General features: G+C 38.7%; 1 protein-coding gene across 1 annotated transcript in view; it reads left to right on the top strand.

Moving 5' to 3' along the window:
• Positions 1-21,640, top strand: part of LOC311438565 (rap guanine nucleotide exchange factor 4-like) — a gene marked incomplete at its 3' end in the record, with an annotated part of 98,588 nt that overhangs the window by 53,273 nt on the left and 23,675 nt on the right. Inside the window, exon 5 of the mRNA XM_084523045.1 lies at positions 20,535-20,607. Coding sequence (XP_084379171.1) covers positions 20,535-20,607 — 73 coding nt within the window. The remainder of the gene's footprint in view (positions 1-20,534; positions 20,608-21,640) is intronic.

Below are 21,640 nucleotides of genomic sequence, written 5' to 3'. Positions count from 1 at the left end.
ATGTAACACAAAAGGTTCTGGAAATAGTCCAAATGTGTTACATACTGGGTCATTCTGGCACACTTGCTAAGATCATTGACTAATTTTCTTTTCTCAGTAGTTGTCTGCTATCAACTTAGTAGAAACAAAACAGCTCAAAATATTGTAAAAATTGAAGAACAAAGCCTGAAGGGTTACTGTTATTTTCAAAGAACTCTTTCAAACCAGAAAGCTTGGTAGAGGTGTGATATGCAGGCAACCTATAGAATCTAGGTTCTCCCTGCCCTGTGAACAGGCCAAAGGGTAGTGGTGCCAGCTCCAGTCAGATTCTTTTTAACATGCTCTGTGATCTGGAAGACAAACAATTAGAAATGGCTGGCTGATCTGGGTATTCATCTTTGTACAGTCAGAAACAAGACAGCGCATACAAATTCAGGGTGGACAGGAGGGTCAATTGTTATTTTAGTTCTTCTTTCAGTAGAAAAAGACTCATTATTTTTATGAGAAGAAAGATTATACAAATCGATCTTGAATCACCTTTATGTTGTAGCAATACAGTTTTCTTTTCTGGCTGATGTTAATTAAATTGCTTCAGTGAGATGCTCTGAATTGTAGTAGGGAGTGGAATATACGCAGTATGTATGTGTGTGTAATCTTTGCATTGAAAGATTGCTAAGGTGTTAGATATAAGATACAAAATATATATGTTAACATTGGAAAGCAAGCCAAGTGATCTTTTTTTTTTATTTTTTCTAGGAGTTTTATGGTGTTTTGGTTATTTCTGCAAATGTCTAACTGGATATGGTCTTTTCTGGAAAAAAAAAAAAAAGCAGCTATTTGCTCAACTTACAAAGAGGCTGATTGCAGTGTTCTCTCAATGTTTGCATTGCCGCTTTCTGGATATTCTTTTTTTTTTTTTTTTTTTTTCTGTCTGCAGCAATTTCTGAAAGATTTAAATTTATTCATTAATCCCCGTCCACTGCAGGAACCTGCCCCCCTTCCATTTTTGCAGACCTGATGAAGATGATGACATGTTGGACACAGGAATAGGAGTCACCACCTGGGCAGGCTGTATGCCTTTGTTAGGTTGAATGCTTTGTATTGTGGAGCCACTGCCTACAGCCATGGGCTGCATGGGAAGGTGTGAAGAGTTGAACGTAGTCTGCATTTGCACTGTTTTTTTAGGAAAGGAATCACAAGAAATGAGATTTATAGACAGAGTAACATCATGCATTGCCACTCAGTCTCATCAATGTCTACTGAGTTTTAAAACTGGATGTGTAGGTGATTATCTACTGATGTAGACTAAGGTGTGAGAGAGAGGGAAGAGGGTGCAAGAGGAGGCCTGCAAGAGGATGGTGTTGAATAGCTACATCCACTATTGCTTGAACTTCTTGAAGTGTAAATTAGATATAGTTACACCTGAATGAAAGCTTAGCATTTGAGATCTTTGTTGATGTAAGCCTTACTATGTTAGGGGAAGAAGAACTTTTCAAAAAATACTGCTATAATTTTTATTTATAGTTACAAAAAGTCTGTAAAAACACTTCCCTGCCTAACATTAAAGTCCTGCTGGTTTCATTCCAAGTGCAATCCTCTTAGGTCTCCCTGAGTTTAGCCAGTACCTTTGAGTTTATTAATATTAATGGTTTCTGTCACCTCTTAAAAGGACGCTGAACAGGTTTCCAGCAGTCTACAAAATCTATTTTGAATCACAATCACAGGATTGTCAGAAAGGTTTTTGAATCTGGGCTGACCTTGCCATTGGATAGCAATGCCCTAAAAACATAAACTGGCTGCCATTGTTGCTGTAGGTCTGCTCCTTGTGGAAATTTCTGGGATTAATCATATGACCTGTTAACAAGACATACAATAGTACCTCATTTGCTTTAACAATTTGAAGTCAGTGTCAGCTGTATGTATCACGTACATTCATAATTTAAATTATAATGGTATGCAGCAATAGCTCAGTGAAAATGTGTTTAGAAAAAATGTACATGGTAGATAAAATTTTTGGTCTAACCTAAATGTCCAGGCTGCAGGTATGTTGTTGAATTCAGACAGAATGGAGACCTGGGAGGAATATATAGTCCCCACTGCTGGTCAGTAATTATTTCAGTTGTAATGAAATTTAAATAAAAATTCCTGCTGGTGTCTCACTAATGGTCCTGGCCTTTCTCTGGGCAGAACACTTCCGAAATGCAGTTTGTTGTAACAGAGTTTCACCAGCTTCCCTCCAGCTTGCTCACAATAGGAAAATTTAGTTTTCCAGTTAGCCAGGAGAGACTTTTCAGTCCCTAGTTACCCTTGTGCCCAAGTTCCAATTTTTGTGCCTGCTTGCTCACCCTTAGCTGTATTCATCCCCCAGGGAGATGGTGCTGGCTTGCCAGACTGGAGTTGCCCTGAGCAGCCAGCATAATGGTTCAAATTAGGGCTGCTGTTCTCAGAAGCTGCCTCTGACACTAAGGGAAACAGAATTGGCCTAGTGCTTACCACACTGGAAAAAACCATCCTCTTTGGAAAAAGCATTTTAATTCTGAATAAAACATAGGGCTGGCTTTTACCTCATGAATAGCGCTTTATTCCACTTCAATAAATATCAGTACTGACAAGCAACTACATCGTGTCGTGACCTTACGTAAGTGTATGGCAAGGTTCCAAGTTAATTTCCACAAATGCACAGGACAGGTTTTTGTAGGTATTTGACCCTTAGGTAGGCAGTGCTCCTGCAGACAGGGCTGGTAAAACAATCTGGCAAATATCCAAGCTCCATGGACTAGTCCTGGCTTCACAGACACCACCAGGACCTCAGGTACTTCGTGCCCAGGCTCCTTAACATGGCTGAGTGCTGACAGACAGCTGAAGAGCTAGGATTTTGCACAAAGGTTTGAAAGGCAATGTTGCTCTTTGTTAATAGGGAAAGTTCAAGAAATTACAAGTGGCTGGAAGGCCACATCTTCTGGTAGTTTGAATCTAGCCTCTCATCCTACTTGTGCTCTCTCGTCCCCTGGGAAGGGATGTTTACATGTGTGCAACAAGGGAAACCAGGAAACTACCTGCCTCAGCGGGCCTCCAATCCAGGCAGTCTGCTCAGTGCTCGAACAGCCTGAACGAAACACCGAGCTCTTCATCTCCTGCCACTTTATAAGCTTCTAACATTACTCTAAGATCATTCCCTGCCCAATCCCACGCGGCAGTTACATGCCCTTATCAGGTTCTGTCATTGCAAACGTGAACTTCATCGTGATTCCCTGGTTTGAGATTGCATTTTAATAGAGGATTATCTTCATTTAATAGCCCTCTTTTTGGAGTTGGAAGCTTGATAAAGTTCCGAACTTGACATGGAAACCCCAAGTTGTCATATACTTCTTGTGGGATTATTAAGAGGGCCAATGGTTGGGTAACTGTGTCTCAAATGCTGAAATGTCTTTAAATTCTGTTCCCTGCGTCACTGAATGAGTGCTATATAGTTTCTGAAGTGTCTAAGCTGTTGCTATAAATGGAGTGTGGTTGCTTAAGCCATTCTGGTGCTTTGGGAAATTTTGTACCCTCAGCTTGTTTGCCAATTAAATAGGGAAGATGGTTGCAGATGCTTTGTGTAGGCTATCACTCAAAATATTAACACTAGAAAGTGTAGACACCTGCCAGATTTCTCTTGGCATTTTCAATTTAATGCAGGGAAAAATCAGGCTGAGGTTCATCATTTAGTGTTTGATAGAAGGCGCGCTCTCTGCTCTGTTTCTATATAGCAATCAAATCCCACATACTGTACTATATTCTGCCAGGAAATCCACTAACCTTTCATATAATATGTAGTGGGTTTTATAGCCAATGCTGCAGAGCCGTTTTCCATGCAGGAGGATTTTCAGCTATTTTTTTCTGCTGCTTTGGTAAGATTTGCAGTGGTTCTCTCTACAGTGCCAGATGTTGTACATAAAACAGGAAATTATATACCATTCTCTTGCTTATTGAACAGGAGAGAAGAATCTACTTTTAAAACCTAGCTGGGAGAGGTTGCTAGAAGTGCCAAGTTTAAAGAGGCAGATCAAGTGTGGGAGATGAGAAAGCAAGACAAGCCTGAATGTAGCGGTGAATGCTAAATCTCAGCTGAAGCACAGTTGATGTACTGACATAAAAGGGAATGTACTGAATATATAATCATTGTGGATATATGCGTGGGGTTTTGCATTGTACGATAATCAAATGAGTAGTTCTTTGTACACAGATTTACTGACACTGATGGGAATCTCAGTGGAGCTCTAATGATCTATATTTAAAGAGATACCAGCCCAATTACGTTCTGTACCATGCATCTGTATACTCCTGAAGGAATGCAGTGTCAGAACATTATTTTTGCTGGCACTTCTATAGTATCCTTAATCTACTTACCTTGAAGCATTTTACAAATATTAAGTGCTTCATTCAGTAGCATTCCACTGGGCTGTGTTCATCAGGATAGTGACGTACTGACAGAGTTTGAATCAAAAAGCCCCTCATGAATAACCCTGGTGCCCAACAGGTCATGCCTGGCCTGCACGTTCTTTTACTTGTCCTTCTGCTTTTTCCTGTCAGGTACTGGGGTAGCAGCTGTTTGGCCAGCATGCTGCCTAGTAGCCAAGTGTCTCTTGCTGCCCCTCAGGCTGTTTCAGTGCCGGCCAACAACTCTGCTACCTGTCCATGCAGGAAGGGAGGGGACATCACAAAACTGGGCTCTGGATGCTGTAGCTGCAGAGGTTTGACCATCCTGCTGCAAGACATGAGAGGAGAACCATAAAGAAACAGATCAAACGTAGTACTGACTCTCATTAGTAAGCAAAGCCTAACATGTGACACTGAGAATTACAGTTCTAAGGGGAGACATCTTTTATCTTTCAGAAACTTCCAAAACATACTGATAAATTCAGAGATGATTTGGCTCAGCCTCTTTGTAGCCTTTTCTTCTAGACAGAGCCACTTCAGGAGTTTTTTTATATCCATGTGTGCTTCTTTGTACTGTTTAGGATGATGGCGATAGATCTAAATAAAATGTAGCTCTGTGCAAGTTGGAGAAAAGACAATCTACTTCTCTTTAGTGGGACTGCTGCTCCAGCAAAGAGTGTTGGCTGAGTCTGAAGTCTTGTTGCTTTGGCCTTTCATCTTCTGGTAGTTTGAAATAGCTTTTCTGACCATCGTCATCTCTTCCAGCTTCTAGTATGCACAGTGGACACCTCAGCTGAATCACATCTCTGTTGCTCTAATTAACCAGGTATTTGAGCATTATTGGAGTTCTACATATCTTACAAAAAGTCAGAGTAAAAATCAGAGTAACAGTGGTATATCAGGGCCGTTAGTTTCTTTCCTGAGGCAGAATAGATCAGTAGGTCTGTTCTGGCAGTGTTGATCTTGCTTGGCATTTTAGTTAATTTTACTTAGGCTCTTATTTGCTCACTTTATTAACATTTAAAATGGCATCATTGGACACTTGTAGCAATTGTAACAGTTTTTATCCATGCTCTTGTTGATAAATGATTCCTTATTAGGTATTCGTGCACTAGCATGATTTTTTTTTTTTTTTTTGATATGGATTTTCCCACTTGTTTCTGTTCACAGGAAGGATTAGCTCTATCTGAAGCCATCATTACTGACCCTCACTGGAGAATGTAGTCATTGAATAGGTCTGCAGGCCTATTTACGATGCTCTTTCTAATCATGTGAGAGCTGTAGTATCTGTCAAGTTTGCCAAATTCAGGTGATACTGGTGATGTGAAAACTGTGGTTTTGCCCTGAGAAGTTACTGTCAGGTGTTTTCAGGAAAGTGTTGAGAGTTTTTAATACCCGTTTCATTAAGCTTTTGTTTACTGCTCTTAGAAACCTGCTGTGATTTCCTAAATTTTGGAGGTAAAAACAATTTCTGAAGCTGCTACGTGATTCTTCTTTAACATAAAGACTGTGGGCACGGAACTTGTAAGTCCTATGCTCATCCATGTTCCCTATTTGTAAGGCAATGCAACGGAGCCTGTGAATAGAAGAGGGCTTAGGGCACAGGTGGGACGTAGGCTGACTGCATGTGGCCCTTCCCAGTGATTAAATTTCCTACTGCAGAAATGAACAGTAGATCTCCTTAAGGCTGCAGGCTAGTCAAACTTCCTATTTCTCAGCTAAAGATGTCTTTATATAGCAGGTTTGGTTCAAGGATTAGTCATGGTGACTTGGGAATATAGCAGAGATCTCCTGAGATCTTTTCCAGAGTACCAGTTAGCAGAAAACATGCCTTTCTACAAGATGACTGATGATCATTAGTGTCATTGGAACAGATCAATTAATATAAATCTGCTTCACTGAAGCCAGTGAAACGTTGTTAATTTATGACAGCTGAGGATCTATGCCAACATGGTTGTATATGGTGGACTTTCCTCTAACTCCTTAGGAATTGCGCAAATAATAAGCTTGTATAAATAGAGAAAACAGAGGTCATCTTACTTAAAAGCTATCAAGATTTTCATTGAAATTTGAGGGCTATAAAACTGAAAGGACAGTATAATGCTAAACTTGCATTCTGTGATGCTCCCTAAATAAATAGCCAGCAGTATGTAGGGGAATACTTGTTAATTGAAAACTAGCCAGTTAAATATCAAGCATATGTGTACAGCTTCCTTGTTCTATAACACTAAAATTTCCCTCAGAATTTCTGAAGGAAGACAGACCAGATAAAAAGCAGTTAACCCATATTTTACAAAACTTATATATATATAAAATTAGGTTTATATAAAATTGGAAAAAAAAAAGTTTGCCTTATTTCCAATGTGTTTTGGTTTTTATTATAGTATACTTCGCAGTACTTGTTTCAAATATGGTTTTAGAGTTTCACGTTAGCAGAAGAATTATGTGAAATGCTTTTAGATATGAAGGCAACTTTTTCTCTGTTAATTAAACCTTTCTTAAAGGCTGTTTCGTAATTATACTTGTGGCTTGGTAGATAATGCTTCTTTTTCATATGCAAGTCATTTGATTCCTCTGGTGCCTCATAACACTCAAGAAGCATGGACTCTTTGCAGTGTGACTCATACTGTAGCTTATTTTACTACATATTCTATATAAAGACTTTCTTTGAACGGTGAGTGGATACACAATATCAAAGGGACAATAACAAGCTTTATCTGTCTTGCTTCACAATAGAGGAAAAAGTCCTACAAGAATAGATGGGAGCGTAGGTGATTGCAAATTAAGTAGCCCTTCAATTAAGAAGTGTTCTAACTTTAGTATTGCCAGGGACCTTGTCTTCCAGAAGGACTGAAAGTCTCATCCCTGTACAGCAATGCTCTTGCTTCAAGAATTAATCACTTGTCTTGCTGTTGGAAAAAGGTTGAAGTCTATCAGATTCCTCCTCAATAAAACCTGCCTCTCTTCCATCAGGAGTGTATAAGAATGCCCATGTATGTATTTTACAACTGCGACAGAGAGCAATAGCAATGCATTCCTAAGCCATTCCATCTGTTTCAGATGCTTAACACCTTCAGTACTGGTATCTTCCAAAACTGAAAAGTTGCAGCTTTAGGACATCATCACATGGTCACAAATGAAAACACAAGAGAACTGCTAATACGAGGAATTGAAGTTGAAAAATAAGTTTGGGATATAAAAATAATCAGAGCTATTGAAAATGATTGAAAAGTTTTACTGAGCAGTTTAAAAGTTTATTTCCTTTCAATTTTTGTCTCTTTTCTGCCACAGATATTAACCCCAGTTTCCATGATTTATCTACTTATGCTAGCAAATGTATGTGGTGGCTAGTTTGGAGTTACACCTAGGACCATTAGCCATCCAGCATGTGTACAGATTGCTCAGCTGGCTGCTGCCCAGTGAAGTGGGTGACAATGAGTGCTGCCCTCTGAAAACTAATGTGCTTTGCTTGCTCTCCATGTAAAAACAGCGTGTTTATCTAGCACTGCTGTTTGCTTTGTGTAAATGTTATCCCTTGTAGTACATTGCTTCCAGCGGACTTGAAAAAAGAACAGCCAAGGTTCATGGGAAGCAGGTGGTGGGGCCTCCCCAGCACAGCCTGATATGTTTATTTTACTACTTTTTTGACATCCTTTAAACAAACAAACAAAATATGATTCCATAAAGAAGCAGCAGGAAATACAAAGATTTCTAAGAATTGTACAATTGAAAGAAGGACTACAAATAAGTTTAACTTTCAAAATCAATGATCTACTGTATGTCCTGGCTGTATTAAACCTATATGTTGAATGGGGTAGGCTGAGATTTCAATATGCTGCTGAAATTATTTTTAGCCATGTGCAAGGTGGGTACACAGAAGAAATGGTTATTTGCTTGAGTCTAATGGACACACAAAAGTTCAGAAAACTGGTTTGATTCCCCGTGAGCTTACCATCATGTATATCCTTTCTATAATGAAACATAAGTTTTAGAATGTACTTCTAAAAGCCAGGTCTTCCAGAATGGAAAATTAAACACTACAAATGTGTTTCACTGAGAGCATCTTTAGTCAGTTCGATAGAAATTGTCTTTCCCCCAAGAGGCCAGCACTTGGGCATTTCTGCTGACGGGTTCTGGATGCTTGGGCTCGGCAAATTGTTTCTGGAGGAGCCTTAGTGCAGGAATCAGCTTTTCTCATTGCCCCTCAGAAGAGAAATTTCCTTGCCAAATTGCCTCACAGAACTGCTGTGTTGGTGCATATACAGTATTTGGCATATGGTTTAATGGTCTGTTTGTTAGTCTTCAGTCTTATTTCTCTTGGTCTTACAGTTGGTTGATTACAGCCTTCCGTCATCACAATTTGCATAGTTCTTCCACGTAAGTATAATAGCAATAGCTTTGTCCTTTTTAATTTGGTTATATCTAGTTAAACTTCTCTTCAGAATATTTTTCTTTATTAGTTACCTGCTTTTTTGGTGGTACAGCTTTGGTGCAAGGGTGTGACAAAAATCATTCGTTTGGATGGGAGCGTGTTTTTCGGATGGGACTGTGACAACCTGTACATCACAAATGCTGTTTTAATCTTCAACATGATAGATCATAGAGAGAATGAAGGCTGATAATAATGAATAATAATCAGAGCAATGATGTTTTCGTGGTTATATATTGCCCTGTGAAAGAAATTCCCATTCAAAAAAGGAATAGAAACCAAGGCATCTTAATATGAAACTCCTGCCCACACTGAACTATCAGCCTACTCAAACTAGGCTACTTGCTTGATGTTCAGTTTGAAAAATACACAATCTGAGTAATTTTCAAATGGTAACCAAGCAGATTTGAATTATTTTTACCTGGCTGAATAAATCTGGAAGAAAGTTGCATAATTTCTTTAAACAAGTCACTCCTCGGAGTTTCAGAAAAATTTGGATTATGAGGTGGTTTGGACACTGCTTGGCTTATGCTATTTAAAATCCTTTAAAGCTTACGTTTTATATCCTATTTTCTTCTGGTTTTGCTTGTTACTGATATCACAATGCCATGAGATAAAGAATAACAAACATAAATAGTGCTTCACTATGAAAAACAGAAACTAAGCTTGTGACTAGAAAGTTGGTGGAGACTTGATGTTGTAGTTTGTGCTGTTCATCTGGATCTGCAGAATCTTTAAGCCTAAACTGTCACAAAGGCAACCAGCTTCAATGAGCCTAGCTTCTGTCAGCTGGGAAATTACTCAGCTGTTTCAACGACATCAACTGATAGAACTGCTTGCTTTGGTGGCAAGAAGAGAGTTCATTTAGTAGACATACCCATGGGCTACCTCACTTTTTTTTTCCTTCCCCTCTTACAGTTGGCCATATTCCCTTAAATCTGTGCACTCCCTGTGATAACTCATCTGTTCAGTGAACTGTGGAGGATTCCCCTAGAGAGTCCTTTCAATTTTTTATGGTTATCTTAGTTTTTTTTTTGTGTTGTTTCTGAAACCACTGTCTAATTATTTTGAGACAAACTGTATATAAATTACTAGGACTTTCTGACTTTCCTCCTTTCCAATTAAAAGAGTTCTGTTTAGGCAATATATTGCACTCACCTCCTACCCATAACTCCTTCCTACCTAAAACATTTTTCCTTCCATCTGTCTTACTAACTTTTCTTTATTTTTAAATATTAAGCTTCCAGTGGGACTTCTTTTCTTGTTTCCCATCCCTACATGCTTCTTATTATCACTGTCCCCTCTCATCCCAAGGTTTGAAAATATTTCTAGGGACAAGGTAAAAAGAGTAATGTCACTTCTTGCCTAGAGGATTGCTTGAGAACCACCCCACAGCAAGACTCAGTTGCAGAACAGCATTAGGTGTGAGGGCTTTTTAGACTTGGTGAGGGACTGACAGCTAAATAAGATGTCCATGGTGCGAGGAAGTTGCTTTCTCTGGCTCCAGTCAGAGGAAAAAACCTTGAAAGCTGCCCTATGCAACTAATGCCATTGCATTACAGAATGTTGATGCAGTTTACCTGATCCCTCTGTTATGGCACAGCTGAACCACTGCTACTGTGTGTTTGCATATAAGTTTGATAAAAATCAGTCATTCCAATCCAAATACGTTTTGGTATCGTTGGGTAAGATGATGTCTTACAAGTCCATCAGAAGAGACTGTGTTTCACAGGACTTCATGGGGAGCCTGAAATATGAGGGCAATGAGATGTTATACTGTGTATGGGGAATTACAAAATAGCTCAATTATTATGAACTCCAGTGGGGAATTGCCATAGGCAGCATCTATTACACTATGCTGTGTAAGAAAGGGACTCCTTTGGATTTGGGAAGTTGAGTCCATAAGAGGTTTGTGCTGGCAGTACAGTTCCAGCGGTGCCGTTGCACTGCCTGCTGACTGCCTGAGCTGGGAGGCCCAGGTGTGTTGGGGTCCTGTCAATTGATACCAATCTGATTGTGAGTGACTTTCTGTGCTGCAATATGCTTATTTCCATGCACCAAGAGGAGTAGACTATGTTCAGTCATACTCCTGAAATTATAATTACTCTAGTTTGTCTTTAGGTTTCCCCCTAATTATTTGGTATTATACTTGTTTTGATTTCACAGCAGTGTTGCTGAGAGAACTGCACAGGCAGCTTTTAAAGCAGCTCACACTGTAATCAAAATAATATTTTTAAAAGCAATGAAGTAAGACTAATGTTATAAAGGAAATTCCCTTGTATATTTACTTATTTGCTTGCATTTACCAAATATCATCATTATAGTTAGGCACAATTGTAGTAGAAACAATCACTTTGGAAGCTGATATTTGCTTGCTTCTGCGAGAAGCAAAGGCACAGCATTCGACTGACCCCACTGAACTCATTAAGAGGTTTATATTGATTTGAGAGGAATTAATATTTAACCCAGAGCTTCCTTCCATATGAAAATAAACTCTAGACCAACATACTTCTGTGCTTGTAGGTTGTAAGTATGAAAATCTGAGTTCCAAATCAGCTCACCATTTTGCATTTTCTTTTCATTTCACATCTCCTTGTGAAGGGAGGGAAGAAAATAAACTATTTACGTGCAATGGATAAAGCCACTGCTTCATACAGTGTCAACGTGAGGCCAGTTTAAGTGTCATTTAAGTTGTACTTAAAACCTATTTTTAGGGCTTAAGCACTGCACAGACCTTGTGCTGACCTTAAGAATTTCAGTAGAGGAGCATGGCTTCAGCCTGTTGTTGGAGCACAGCCTGCCCTGGAAGGTCAGCAGCTTCTCTCTGTCTCAGTGGCACATACCTAGTTCCACATATATTTCTTAAGGTAAAGCCCTCCTCATAGCAGTCATGCAAAGATGTATTGGATGTGTGGATCAGGACGTCAGTATTTGGAACGTGACAGTCTCAGGCTGGAGCAATAACTTGATACAGAGACTTTTGCTGAGTTCTGACATGTCTAGTACAAAAACTTGCTTTTTGCTGCTACACAGGTTAGGATATGTGATCAAGAACAAGACATGTATGTTGCTGCAATTCCAGAATTTACTGTTTTGTCAAAGTACTTTAAAACATAAACCTCTTCCTGGTGTGACCTTTTGCCTCAGATGAAGCTCTGATCCAGAAAAATAGAAAAGATAAGGGAGAAGCACCATATGGAGGACATAATGTAGAAGGCAGCTCACAGCTGCCCAGGCAAGGAATTGGGTAATGCCAGCATCATCTTGTATTTGTAAGTCTCTTATTACCTGCCTCTGGTCTTCTTTGTATGCTGCATTTTTGCATAGTGCACCCAAACTGAGCTCATCTGAAAGAGAGTTTCTTTGGTTCTCCATTTGTTACTGTAGTGTATCTGAAAATAGAAGCTGTGACTCCCTGAGGGTAAAAGGAAGTCTTCTGTGTGCAGAACTTTCATAAATTGTTCTCAAAGCATGTTTCCCCTGCACAGAGCCCATGAGATGACACCAGACATAGCTCACTCTAAATGTTGTCAATGTAGGTTTAATGGTTGGCTGTAGTGGTAGAAAAAATGTTAAAATAGTGCATTTTTCTTAATAGTTCAGCTCTCTTGAAGTCCTATCTGTTGGCTTCGCTAATAAAGAAGCGGGTTTACAATCGTTAGCTTTGCAGAAGTGTTGAAGAGGAGTGAGATTCCATTCTGCTACTTGCATCATTCAGAAAATTCCAGCTAAAGTGTCATTTACTGCATCTCTCCTACAAGAGATTTTTCTGATCTTATATTATGTTTGAAGCAATGCCGCTGACAGACATCATCATCATCTGATTTTAAAGTGAGCAAATTCAACAGATATCACTGTAAAAGAGTAAATACAGAATTACATAATGTTCTTTTTCAGCCATTTTTTGCTGAAAACTGAACTTCACGTCGAAGGCAGCTGAATTGTTATATATATGTATTACTATAAATATAGCATTTGTTCTATGGTTACACAAGCTCAGTAAAAGAAAACACATAAATCAGATGGGCTGTTTGTTCGTCTTTCTTTTGTCCTCTTTTAAGTACATGCAATCTTTCCCACCCTTCCAACCAAGTCGCATCTCCACCCAACTGCGTTTCCTGAGTGGATTCCTCTAGGAGACAGAATCAGAAGGCTGCATGATGTCATTTCTATATTTAAATTAGATGGAGCAGAATAGGCTGTGTAATTTGTTTAATCATTGCTCATGCTCTAATTTCCTTGGATTTGATTTTTTGCAGTGCATTCTTATCTTCAGGTTTCTATCTGGTAGCCAAGTCTGCTATTTGGCGTGATTTCAGTGAGCTGGGTGCATTTTTCTTTTCAACTAAAACTCAAGGGGATTCTGTGATCAAGCAAATTCGGCACACGGAACTTTTCAAGCACGATAAATTGATTTAAGTGGGAATGTGACAGAAAAATATATGGCTCCAAAACAAAGAGATCAAATAAAATCTAAAGCATAGTTGATTAGAGCCATACAGAAACATTCAGAAGATGGTAAACAGATAAATAAATAGAAAAGATGCAGATTCATCTGCCATTATATAAACTGTACTAATTCTGGGATCAGGATTCAGCAATTTCAGTACAGGCATTTCCTGTATTTATTTTATCTCAATATCACTAAATGGTACTTCATTTCTGCTATTTCAGGCCTTGTCTATCTTGTTTTAATGACTTGAGTAGACTGACGTGTACAAAACAGTCTCTGTTCAGTAAATTGTGGTAGAATCTTTGAATTTTACTTTCTATTTTTCCACTATATATGAAGATTTATTTTCTCTTTTGTAGCATTTTATTTTCTAATTTGTCTTTACCCTTTCCTTTAGAAATACTTCAATTCTCTTCCCTTATCTATACTTGGATGATAATCTGGAAATCACAAATGCTAGTGCTTAGTAATATTCAGGATTCTTGATATTCTCCATCCTAATATAGGTAGGCAGTTTCTGCATGAAATTCCCCTTTGTACTGAGATAAAAGCACCCCTCAATATCCTGTTGTGCTGTATGTATGCTTAACGACTTGAAACGGATTTCAAGTGCAGAGATAGGCGGTGAGGTGCACGCAGTCTGTGACATTGCAAGTGGAGCACATGTTTTTGCCGTGCACAAGGAGGCAGACCACCTGCAGCGAACACTGGAGGTGAGGCGTTGATCCCATACAGACCCACCTGCAGCAAACACCTAGCGGAACTGCAGAGACAGGGCCGCAGGGCAGCCAGCAGCACCCAGCAAGAAGAGAGCTCAGTGAGGAGGTCGGAGCTGCAGCCCTGAGGGCCTTGCATTCTCCAAGGGCTCCCAGCCCAAATGGACACCACTACAGCTGGGGCTGGACCCAGTCTTACATGTGGCCCAGATTTGAAACATGTGCTGGGGTCTAGTCCTCTCTTGGTCTGGCTGAGAAACTGCCAAGGTGCTCTCACACTGTTCAGCCACAGTTTTGTACTTCTGTACAAACCTGTTTCTTTTGATATGACTTGTGTATCTCCTGGCATCGCCACAGGCAGGAGTCGCTTTCAGTCAGCAGGATTTCTGATTTTCATTTAATAGGCTGCTGTGTGGTGGTAATGTAAAGTGCTTGGTTTCTCTTTGGAGATGGGGGAAAAATATTGTGAAGAAGCTTATGGTTTTGTTTTTATTTTCCCCAAAGCAATCAGAGTGAAATTCACGAACAGATCTGTGCAACTTTGCCGTGTCATTTGCCTGCCTGGGTTGCTCTCATTACAACCTCACTGAAGAACCAGGTTTTGAGATTTGTGTGTATGGGTTTGTTCTAGAGTGAATTTTGATGTAAATTATACTTTATAAGCAAAGTGGCTCATCCAACAGCGGAGGGAAAAAGCCTGAATATGCAGGTGGGGTGGCTGTGTTACAGCTCGCGGATCAGAGGGGTCAGGTGTCAGCCTGTGCAGACGGCTGGAAGCGTGGATGTGTTCCAGTCAGAAGGCAGGAGACCCAGTGTGAATCCCCGATTACTGTTCAGGTCAGTTACTGTGGTGCTGTTGGGAATTGATGCTTTAGAGAGCTGATGCTGAGGAGCAAGGTTTGCTTCAAACTCTGTGAATTTGCCCTTATCCAAGTATGTTTGTAGTTTGTTTTCACTACTGCAATTTAGGGTTCAACAGGAGTGATACAAGTCTTGGGATTACATTATTGCAGCACCTTTGAATGATGATTTACCATCCAGTGTTAAACAGTCATGGGACAGGTCCTTTTTGAAATATCCAATTCAGGCAGCATTGGCCAGAAATGTGTGGAAATTTTCCAACTAAACTTGCTTAGAAGAAATACACTTATTAATTTGTAAACTTAGTAAGGTAGAGTCTGAAAACAGAATTATACTAGAGTTTTCTATGCATCTCAGCACATAATATTGGGCAATAATGAGTGAGTGGTTTTTTTTTTTTTTTTTTTGCTTGTTTTCTTCCCATTTTTAACAAGATTTGGGTAAAAAAAAATACTATGCCTATTTGTTATTTATTTAGTAAAATTCAGTAGGAACATTAGGCACTTTTTATTGGAAAACACTAACAGATACCAGGCAGATGACCTGAGAATTTTCCTATAAATTAGTTCTGTGAGGAACGATCTTCAGAGCATCAGCTCTAGGGGCAGAGATCTAGACTTTGAGATGACAAGCTGTGCTTGGTTGGGGGTGAAAAGAGGGTCCAGAGATCTTCTTGGTCTCTTTTCAGCTCTCTTCATATTGTTCTGGAGGAAAGAGAAGAAATGATGCACCATGCTGAGCTCACAAGGGAGATTATTCATTGCCAAAATGGTATGACTGGCACAACCAACTCAGAGGAAGAACAAAATTGTACTGAGAGCATCAGTGATCAATTATTTATTATCAAAAGAAAATAGAGAACTGCTGTCAAGCTACAACTTACATCACCCTAGAGAAACCATTAACGGACTATAGGCAAATAGCACAGAGGATTACAGAACTCAAGTAACTGTCAAAATAACATCTAATAAAGTAGTTACACAAGGTTTTGAAGAATGTGTGTGGAAAGGTCACCTTGATGTTTGGCCTAGGATTTCTAGAACTGAAATTAATTATTTTGTTTTACTGTCAAGTCTGCAGGTAATGCAGGTTCTGCCTAGTCATCTCTGCTGCCAGTGGTAGACAGAGTAGGAGGCAGTAGAAATGCATCTGGTAATTTAGGGTTCAACTGAAGTGATGTGAGTCATGAGGTTATATTATTGCAGCAGCTTCAAACAATGATTTACTACCCAATGTCAAACAGCCACGGGACAGGTCAATACATACATGTAGTGCTACTACATATCGAGGCTGTGAGTGGGGGAGATTAAGAGGAGGAAAGAGAAAATCACCTGTGTGTTGTGGTCTAAAACTAAACCTTCTTTAGTTTTAGAAGACTGTCAATTCCAGCCATGTGTAGGTTTGCTATGACATGGGGAAGCATTAGAAGCCAGACTTCACTCCCCAGTGCTGAGTACCATCACTGTTTGAAGTCCTTATTGAATGGCCCATCAGTTACTCTGCTGACTTGAGAGCTGCTGGACTTGGGGGTGTGTCTGGTGTGGAACTTGCATTTAAAACTTTATGCCCAGGTGGGCTTTCCTTCACCGTTTGTGTATTGTTCCTGTCAGTGTGGTGGTTTTGCTATGCAATGCACATGGAAGAGAACAGAGGCTACTCTATTTTCTTCATATCTGCCTGGCTTGTTTTGGAGTGCTTGTATTGTATAGATCTTCGGGTTTTGATCTTTCTTTCTCTTTAAACAGGGATTAGATATTTTCAATAGTTGCAGCAGAAGAGAAGGGATTAACTACTAAGACGTATTTTATACACCTTATGTGCAATAGAAGAATGCATAAGGGATTCAGAGATAGCTTGCACTAGAATTACAGTAATGGCCTTTCTAAACATTATGATATAAAAAATTTACCAGAGTGCATTCATGGTGTAGAAGAAAATCCATTGTAGTCATGAAAACAGCTGAGACTCGTCACCAGCTAACCAATGAGTGGTCTTAAAAACTGTTGATGAAAAAGTTCATCCTCTGTGCCTCCCCAGTGAGGAAAGTGCTATTTGCTTGCTTCCTTCCCTCCCATCCCCTACTGTTCCTCGTCAGCACTCTTCTGTGCTTTAGGCTATATAGCAGTGACTGAAAAGGTCATGTTAATTTTTACCACTGCGTGGCTATGAGATGGTCAGTAACTGAAACTAAAAATAGAGTCTTTATTACTTGTGCTGTCAGATTAGATGCAGGAAGCGTCTGATCTTTAAGCTATTGCATGATAGAGTTTGTAAATTAGTAGAAATCTGAAGACAGAGTGAATAGGTCACTGAGTGTAGTTTTAAAACCTGCTGTCATGTTGGATTTACAGAACTAGAAGATTTTTGGTAATAAACAAGCTTATATGATAGCTGTTGTTGTCTTTCATAAGGAAGGCCTTTCCAGAGTTCATACCAACAGCAGAACACATTTTAAGAAGCATTTTGTAAATATGTAGTTTGTTGATATTCAGGGTCATTTTAAATGCCACCTACCTTTACATTTTTACTTACTGTATTTTCTTTTCATTTACAGACATTATAGTAATAAGATAGGTCTCACACTCAACATTGTTTTTTTTTCTCATTATCTCAGCTTTGAGAGAGCTCGTGCTTGGAGCTTCGTTACTCCATTCAATACTGTGAATCTCTTTGCAGTTATTTTCATCTTCTTTGCATACTCAGGTTTCCCAATGGACAACATTTCCCAGACTTCTTGAAAAATGAGTGTCCTTTGACATTTAATTTGGCTTATGAGCTGGCACAATTTTAGTTGTAAATTGTACCTCCAATGTCAGTCTGCACCCCTTCAAGGTGTCTTCATGGAAGACCATGCGTAGGCAGTCATATTAGCCTTCATTTAAGATAACCAGGTAGTTTAATTCATGCTGAGGTCCCCTGGAGGAGTCTGAAAAACTGAACTTTCTGAACACACGTCCAGGATTGGTGGCTCTTCTGGTAATGCTGGCTGACCTCCTTCACAGGCAGTGCTGCTCACTGGGCTTGCTCTGCCAGTGTACTTAGTAGACTTACTCCAAGGCAGGGTAGGACCTTCATGTGGAAGATTACAAAGTTGAGGTCCTTGGCAGCCTATGCTTATGCTCTTTGTGGCCTTTGGCATCCTGAGAATGAGGTGGGGCTGAATGTGGTTAGGGGCCTAAGAACAAGAAATCCACAAGTGTTCCTAAAGCTTACAGTACGTGAGTGCAAATAATACAGCAGAGTACAAGAGTACATCTATCTTCCCTGCCTGTTTGATGAAAATCAGACCCACATCTAAAGATAGATGTTGTTGTTGTTTTTTAAAAAGGACAAATTCCTAAAATGTGAATAGGGTTCCAGAAACCATAAAGTATTGGCTTACAATACCTTTGGGTACCGCTGCTTGATGGTGCACAGTTGTGCACAGCTTTTTGCAACTGATCCCTTACATTACACAGGGCAGTTACATAAGGGACCTACAGAGTTGTCTTTTTAGCACAAACGTGGAATCGTGCACATTGGGTGCTCAGTGTGAAGAGTATACATAGGCTTTAAAGTATTAAATGCAATTCTGGCTTATCATGCCTGTCAGACTTCTGCAGGTATTTTTTGTTAAGCTGGGCCCCCAAATCTTTTGGAAATTGTATGGTGTGTTCTATGCTTCATTTTGTGAGAAGAATAAGCAGGAAAAATACTAGAGAATTAATGAGAAAGGAAACTGCCATGCAGTGTGTGACGATTATGAAAGTTGTATAGGCAATGCATACGTTTGAAAAGTTAAAAGAAAATTACTATTGTTCTACAATTCAAGTTCCTTATCAAGTTGGATTAAATGTAGACTAATAATGTATTTCTGGGAAAATGCTGTTATGGGTAAAACAGAACAAATAACTGAATATCATCTGAACGATGAGAAAGAACAGGAAAAAAATACCCTATGTAATTTAATTTTATCTTATTCCAAATGAAACATTTCAATTTTCTATTTCTAAACCAAATTTCAAAACCGAGCTCAGTAGAAAATAGGACAAAACATTTATCTACTCTTTGAATAAAATGTTATTTCAGCCCCTTATGATATGTTTTCCTTTCTTTCATTTTGACAACTGAAATGAGTTTTTTCCCTTGTTTTATGTATATGGTTTATTTATTGAACTGAGAAAATAATTACTTCTTGTGTTCTTCCTCTTGCTGAGTTCCAGGCGTAGAACTGGAGGCAGAGTTTGGGAAAGAAAATAAGAGTTTTATCCTCAAATTAAGTAGTATGTATTTTGTGTGACTGACCTGGAATAAAACATAATTTTGCTCCTATGAGTTTTCAGCTGGATTATGGGCGAGATTTAAATAATATGTTACTAAGCTTTAGGATGTAATAGCTTGTCTAAAAATAGGATTGGATTATTTAGATTAATGTAATCTTTGCAGGTTTTGTTATTATTTAGAATGCAAGACATTCATTCTTCCTTGCTAGAACTGATGAGATTTTCATATCCATCTCCAGAAAAGAAAAAAATGTTAAAAGTATAATGCAAACATCTGTTAAAATCCAGCAGATAACATTTAAAAAGTGAAAACATCCCTACAGCTCCATAAAGCAAAGGATAAATCTTTTACATTAAAATTGGACTAAAGGGAAGTTTTCCAACTCAATTAATGTGTCCTTAGCTGAAACCTACATGAATTTCAGCTAGTTGTTTGTTCATGTTCAGCTCACTGCATAACCTATGGATGGCATTACAATTTTGTTTATGCTGACCATCAGCATCCCTGTTGCACAAGCTTGCTCTGTGAGTTTCGAAAGGGGCATTATAACTGTTTACCCTTAACTATGGCAGTAATCTAGCATGACTGAAAACAGAAATGTCTCATTTATTGAATGATTTGTATGAGATAAAAGGACTTTTTTTTTCCTTCATATTATATTTTAGCTTCTGTGATTTTTTTTTAAACCCTAGACAGAGCTTTGAACCTTATTGATCATGTCACCAGCATTCACTGAAGAAAAATACCAGTTACCAACATCAGTTACAGTTATGTAGTTTACTGTGGTACAAAGGGCATTATTTTTACAGTTACAAAATCTCATTTGATACTATGGTATTAGTGTGTATGTATATGTAGAGTTGGTGCTGGGTTTGTGTGTTTCATAACCTTGTGGTTTTGAAAAACAAACTTTTGCTTGCTTAGTGTGTTGGAATTAAATGTTTAGTCCTAGCACTAAATCCTGTATGTTTTAAATCCGGTACCGAAATTGTAGCGGTATGTGAGTCTTATGAATTCTTAGTTCACAGCATCATCTCCATTCATACAATAAATCAGCTTTCTAGCTTGAGTTTAGCTGAGTAGTGTAATTTCAGAAAAGCTTTAAAACAGCCTTTATGGGAAATCACACAACTGAGTACAATATTGATGTACTAGAACTCTCAAAGTCATGCTTTGGGGAAGATCAAGGAGGGAACTCTTTTAGCACAAATTTTGATAAAATAAAGACAGAGTGCTTAAATCAAGAAAGCTGGTCTTGTAGCATTAAGAGTAAAGACATCTGACTGGCTCAGTCATAGATTGTTTATATGCGTGTGAAGCACAAGGCAGCAGACACAAATGTACGTACCACATTATCCATCTGTACTGACTTAGTTATCTGTACCTGACGGAATTTGCCATTGCTGTCTTCCAGAAATATCGACAGTATATGTCTGGGCTTCTCACTCCTCCTTATGGTGTTATGGAAACTGGCTCCAACAATGACAGTAAGTATGAGGAGGTAGAAATCAAATGCTAGAAAAATTATAAAAGAGAAGAAAAATGACGAATGAAAGTCTTCTGTTTTGGGGTGTGGAAATTAATACATGAAATTCAATTCAGCATTACCACTGTATTAATATTCCATAGAGGAGGAAATAGTTTGGAACTTGCTTGATTGCATTCCTAACTGCATACAACTGCACACAGAGTTGTGCACAAATTTGCGCTGTGGGACAGACCTCTTGACTAAAACATACTGTATTATGTTGCATAATATTTAACTAGTTGTAGTTGGTATATGAATTCTATAGAATGCAGCTGTGAGTCCTGCTAGTAAAATGAATTTAACAAAGAGTGATTTCTTTTATTATTTTATTTTATTTTTAAGTTAGGTTGGGCTACTTTGCTTGCTTGGGAACTTCGGTTCATGTTGGGACACATAACCTGAACTAAACATGCTGCTATCTGACCTTAGTTGCATAGGTAAATAAGTTTGGGTATGGCTTTGCATCATGAGAGCCTGTCAAACTGTGGGATAATGGTGTAGACATGAATCCAAGGGCAGCCTTTGGAATGCATCACTTCTGTAAGTCAAGGTATTTTTATTTAGTTGCCAGAGAATTATTTAGACAACGGCCAGGGTGATAGCTGATGGCCTACAGTCATGTCTGTAAATTTTGGGTAATATGTTATGTGATCAATATAGTCTATTTGTGAAACAATAATGTAGCATAGCATAACTGTGCTAGGAAGTGCAAACACGACACATTTGAATTTGAGGTATTAAAACACAGGTAGTGGTTAAAAAAAAAAAAAAACAACAAAAAAAACAACTAATTCCTGTATCCATGTTTAAATTACTTACTTGTGAGACAGTACTACTTCTAACAAACTGTATTTATAGCATTTACAGAAGTTAACTTTCTTTTTCATGTTCCTAAGAGAAGAAAAACTGCCTTAATAAATGTTTTGCACTTAACGTACACATTCATCTATGTTTTTTTTTCAAAGTATAAAAAAATCAAATTGCTTATTCCA

This window comes from Aythya ferina, assembly GCF_964211825.1.
Source record: "Aythya ferina genome assembly, chromosome: 6".
Lineage (NCBI taxonomy): Eukaryota > Metazoa > Chordata > Aves > Anseriformes > Anatidae > Aythya > Aythya ferina.
Note: the sequence above shows the minus strand (reverse complement) of the source record. Positions and strands in the feature narration are given on the sequence as shown.